At 46.9% G+C, this 4,798-nt stretch overlaps 1 protein-coding gene across 1 annotated transcript in view; it reads left to right on the forward strand.

The window, feature by feature from the left end:
- The first annotated feature begins 1,766 nt into the window (after nt 1-1,766).
- ADRA2C (adrenoceptor alpha 2C) overlaps nt 1,767-4,798 on the forward strand; it is an 8,133-nt gene continuing 5,101 nt past the window's right edge. Inside the window, exon 1 of the mRNA XM_019552565.1 lies at nt 1,767-1,894. Coding sequence (XP_019408110.1) covers nt 1,767-1,894 — 128 coding nt within the window. The remainder of the gene's footprint in view (nt 1,895-4,798) is intronic.

Genomic DNA, 4,798 nt, shown 5'->3' on the forward strand with positions numbered 1-4,798 from the left:
GTGAGTGGCTAGACCTGGCCAACTGCTCCTCCCAGTTGGTGTCAGGGTAATTCATATCACCCATGACCACAACATCCTTTGCGTGCACCCATAAAAGCTCCTTCCTCCTAGGTGCTGCAACTCCCTTGTTGGACATCAGCAGAACCAAGAAGGAAGCGGTTCCCTTATCTCAGGAAATATTTGAAGACAGTGAAAAATGCCCTTGCCTTGACTTCAAATGGAAAACCAAGAGTTTTCCTGTCTTGAATTGGGACAAAAAAGTCAAAAACTTAAAAATGTTCAAAAACCAACAAAAAAAGAAAAGAAAAAAAAGATTTTATTTGTATTGCTTGAAACGCTTTGTTTTAATAATTTGGAAATGTTTCATTTGTATTTTAACCATTTTAAAGATGTATTGCCGTCATCTTAAATTTTAAAATGAGACATCATTTTCAAACTAGAAAACAACAGTTTTTCATTTAGAAAATGCCAAAACAACTTCCCCACAATTTCAATGCTTTATTTTTCAAAATGTTTTGTCAAAATCAACTGGTTCTTGGGAACAGTTTCAGTTTTGCTAAATTTATGTTTGTTTCCCAAAAAAACCTATTGGAAAATTGCAAATGAACTCTCATGCTGAGCCATTTTCATCTCCAGGAAAAACTGGCCCTGATTCCCAGGGGTACTTAAGAACATGATATATAATTCATGTGTATAATTCAAACCTGCTTCAGCAAATCATGCTTAAAATTGAAGTGCCAGTTGAAGCCAATGGGGCCAACGTACTTAATATTAAGCAGATACTTAAGTGTTCTCTCCACTGTGATACTTCTTGTTTTGCCTTTTCAGAAGTGTCTTCATGCTTTTCTAATCTAATTTCTTGAAGTTGTTTTATAAGGATCTTGAAATTTCTTTGCTTCATGGTCCCCAAAGTATGATAAAGTCAGACTTTAAGACTGAATCAATAATTTTAATTTTCACTTATTTCTGTTTCAAAGGTTTCATCCTAATGTTGAGCTTTTGAAATGTTTTTCTATTTTCTTTTGAAGCTAGCAGTAGATTTGCATATAGTGCTTTCTTTGCTTGACCCCTCCAACCCCAAAATATATCCTATCTTAGGAACTTACTGTAGTAACCAGGTGCCTCTGAATCTTTAATGCCTTTATCCTCACTAACTCCCCACAAAATGGAGAAAATGCTTCTATCTCCATTTTACAGGACTCAAGCACTGACAGAGCAAGGGCCAGATCCTATTCTATCTAGGCCCTTCTAGTAGGCTTCCAAGTACCACTGAGGTAGTTCAGTGTGATTCCACCTTGCTCAAGTCCCTGGAAAAGTGTTAGAATGACCACCTTTGTAATACAGCTCCAATTTAGCCTTAAGACTAATTTACAAAAAGCAGTGAAGAAGACAACCCACCCATATTTTTGCCATATCAGTTTTGCAGGGATCTGAGCAGGGTGGAAGAAGACCATACTTGGGTGCCCCAGTACTGTTCCAGTGGCTAAAAGGATGTGGCCCTAAGTAACTTGTGCCCTATCACACAGGAAGCCTGTGGCAAAGATAGGAACTGAGAACCCTGGTCTCCCAAGTCCCAAACCAGTCATATCTGATCTTAGCCAAAAAGTTTTCCACAGTGGGCTTATTAACACATGCACTACAATCTATCAAAGATTTCAAGCAAGGGCCATCCAAATGGCTTAAGAGAAAAATACCATAATAGAATTCACAGCATAGAGCACTATTTTCACAACTTATTTGAAAGATTTCTAGAAGCGAACACATTCATGTTGCTAACTCCACCTATTTGGCATGCTAATAGTCCTCAGATTCTAAACCAAAAGGAGATCTTGCTTGTGTGCCTTACTCACCTTAGCAGTTCAACTGAAGTTAACAGGATCATTGTCACAGCGGGGTGAGCAGGATTTCAAGATTGGGGACAGGTGGGAATGGGTCCAAAGACCTGACACTAATTGGTACCTTTGAGATTTCACTTAAAAGAGACTGGGAGAACTGACTTTGGTAATTCTTCATTGGCTTGGTGGATGTCATGACCCCAGCTATCAGCTCAGGATGTTTCATAAATACCTAATTTTACTTTTAGTTGTGGGTGGTGGGTGGAGGAATCAGGGTCCAATATGCAGAACACGCTGAGCAAGATCCCATCTTCTGCTTCTGTGGTACCTGCCAGTGTGTTTGACTATCCCCATTTGGAAGAACAGCCAGCTACAACTCTTGGCAGTGGAACATAGGCCTGTTCTAACTTACATGAAAGATTCACTCCAGGATCCAGAGAGCTAAGTAATAGCCCTGTTTTCTTTCTCCCATCTCCCTCAGCACTGGAGCTGTGCCCAGGGCAATCGAATGAGACTGCAGATTCTGATCATAGTGTGACGGGCTGCCTGGCAGTGACCTGGCCCAGGGGTTTTGAAAGGGCAAAAGATGATTGGAGGACTTGGAATTCCCTTTCTGCACCAATCAGACCCCAGAGACTCACCCCCCATGTCCCCTGATTGGCCCCTTGTGTTACCTATAGGGGGGATAAAAGGGGCAGCGTGGCTGACTCAGGAGAGACCAGTGAGGGGCAACAAGGAAGGAGCTGAGCCAGCAGGGTAGGAGCAGTGCCCCAGAAGAGCCTGAAAGAGCAGGACCTGCAGGCAGCAGCGGGACCCTCAGCAGCGCGGCGTGCGGCCGGCGGGAGAGGCTCCCCACTGGGCTCCAGGATCCCCTGGGAGAGGCTGTAGGCAGCAGGAGAGGCTCCCCCACTCCAGCAAGGATCTGAGCAGCGACCTGAGAGGTTCCCAGCTCTGCTTCCAGCTCCTCCGATCAGAGGCCTGGCAGCTTAATATGAGGCCAGGGCTCTGGGAAGGGCAAGACCCCTAACAGGCTGGAGCAGTGCCACCAGTGGTGGCTATATGGCAGCTTCTTGCCTACCATGTGGGAGATCTGGGGTTCAAGTCCCTACTAAGGTTACTTGGGGTGAGTAAGCTAACAAGAAGCAAATCTTTTTGCAGTGGAAAGGGGCCATTGCAGTTTCCCCCTCCAGGTACCAGGGCCCTATATTTCCTTGTCATTTGACATTTTGTATTTTGTGCCTTTTTTATATTTCACCAAGCCATATTGTTTGTTCTGCTGTTTGTGTTTTATATTTTGTTAACCCTGTTTTTTTGTCAGTGATTGTAAGTGTCTAACCACTGTTGAATCCTGCCTCCTTGGGGCATTGTAGTATCCACTATACCCTCTGATTTATGCCTGTTATGTTCCCAGTATTAAAAGGTATATGGTTAAGTCCCCATTGGTGGTCTGGCTCAGCTCTATAGGGGAAGGATAGTCCCTACACCTCCCACAGTGCTTGTGCACCTGCTTTGATCCCTTCGATTGGAAAGGGGTACCTCTTGGAGTACCGTCCGGATTACAATAGGATTTACGTTTTAAACTGGACAAGAGTTGAAAAACAAGGGCACTTCCCTAGATGTGGACATGGTATTTTATATGCATCAGTCACTAGATAAATGCCTAAACAGGCCAGAGAGGAGAGACCAGAATCCAGCTCTCACACCTCCCAACACAGCCACAGCCTCTGGCCTAAGGAATTTTGAATACTTTTCTGCATGATGGCAGGGCTTCAACAGGAATTGTGGGCAATGGCCCCCGTGCCTCATGCAGAGCCTGAGTCAGAGCCTCACTGTGCCCAGGCCACTCTCCTGGGAAGTGGGAAATGTGGAGTTAGAACAGTATTGGGTGTGGGAGAGCTCTAACCACTAGGAGCTTATATATAAAGATGGGAGCTCACCTGATTTATGACAACTGAAGTTACAATAACACCTAGGGCCCAACCAGAGCCATTTCCGTAGTTCTGTGATGGGCAGAGTGATGACAGAGACATGGTTCGCCGTGTTAAACGTGCACCTTTTAGACTAATTAAATTAGAGTTGGGTATAACATAAGCTTTCATGAGCTCACGTCCCACTATCTGGGTTTGCAATAAGAGAGGCCACTATTACAGCATCCAGTCCTGGCAGGGTGTGCTTCAGAGCCCATTTACTGAACCCCCGGGGGACTTAAGTAGAGGAATGCGGAGGTTTTGGATCCTGCGAGCGCTTACTTGGAGACGGGTACCGAGCTATTTGGACTGAAGGCAGTTTGGGGTATACGCAGAAGGAGATCTTGAGGTGAGTTCAGATGCGTCCCGGTTTACTCGGAGGCTTAATGGAGGGATTTTTTGCATTGTACTTCTAGACCTGGGCACCTCAGTTCCACCTCCATGCTGCTTGAGACACGAGAGCCTTTTCCTGGATCTAGCCCTGATCCCTGGGAAGAGGTCAGGCATAATGCTGTCTGCTAATACGTCTGGACAGTCCATCACCACGGCCGCCTCTTAAAAGCTAGATCTTGTTCTGAATCCGGCCACCATCGCCCTCAACGGTAGCGCGGACGGAGCTCAAAGGCTGGCTCGCACGAAGTCCCCGAGGCGAGTATTTGTGAGCGACTGGCGCCTCCTGAATCGAGGGGGGCACGGACAGAAGCCGCCAACGGCAGCGGCCCCTCAGGAGGGCACAGCCCTGCCAACGGCGTCAGGGGAGGCACCGGCGGGGGGGGCACACGCACCTCCTACCAGGCGCCTACGGCTATCCTGTCGTTAAAGCGCTGGCAAAGTCTCCAGCGCCGCACGAGACGCGCAGCCAGCAGAAAAAAGGAGGCGACTCCTGCCTCAGAGAGCGTGTCAAGTCAGGCACGGCGAGAGGGCCGCTCCGGAGAGACAACGACGCTTCTGCTGCCCTCGCTTTTGTGACACCGACTCGCCCCCGGCCGCCCTCGC

This window comes from Crocodylus porosus, unplaced genomic scaffold, assembly GCF_001723895.1.
Source record: "Crocodylus porosus isolate Cpor-Errol unplaced genomic scaffold, CroPor_comp1, whole genome shotgun sequence".
In the NCBI taxonomy this organism is placed as follows: domain Eukaryota; kingdom Metazoa; phylum Chordata; order Crocodylia; family Crocodylidae; genus Crocodylus; species Crocodylus porosus.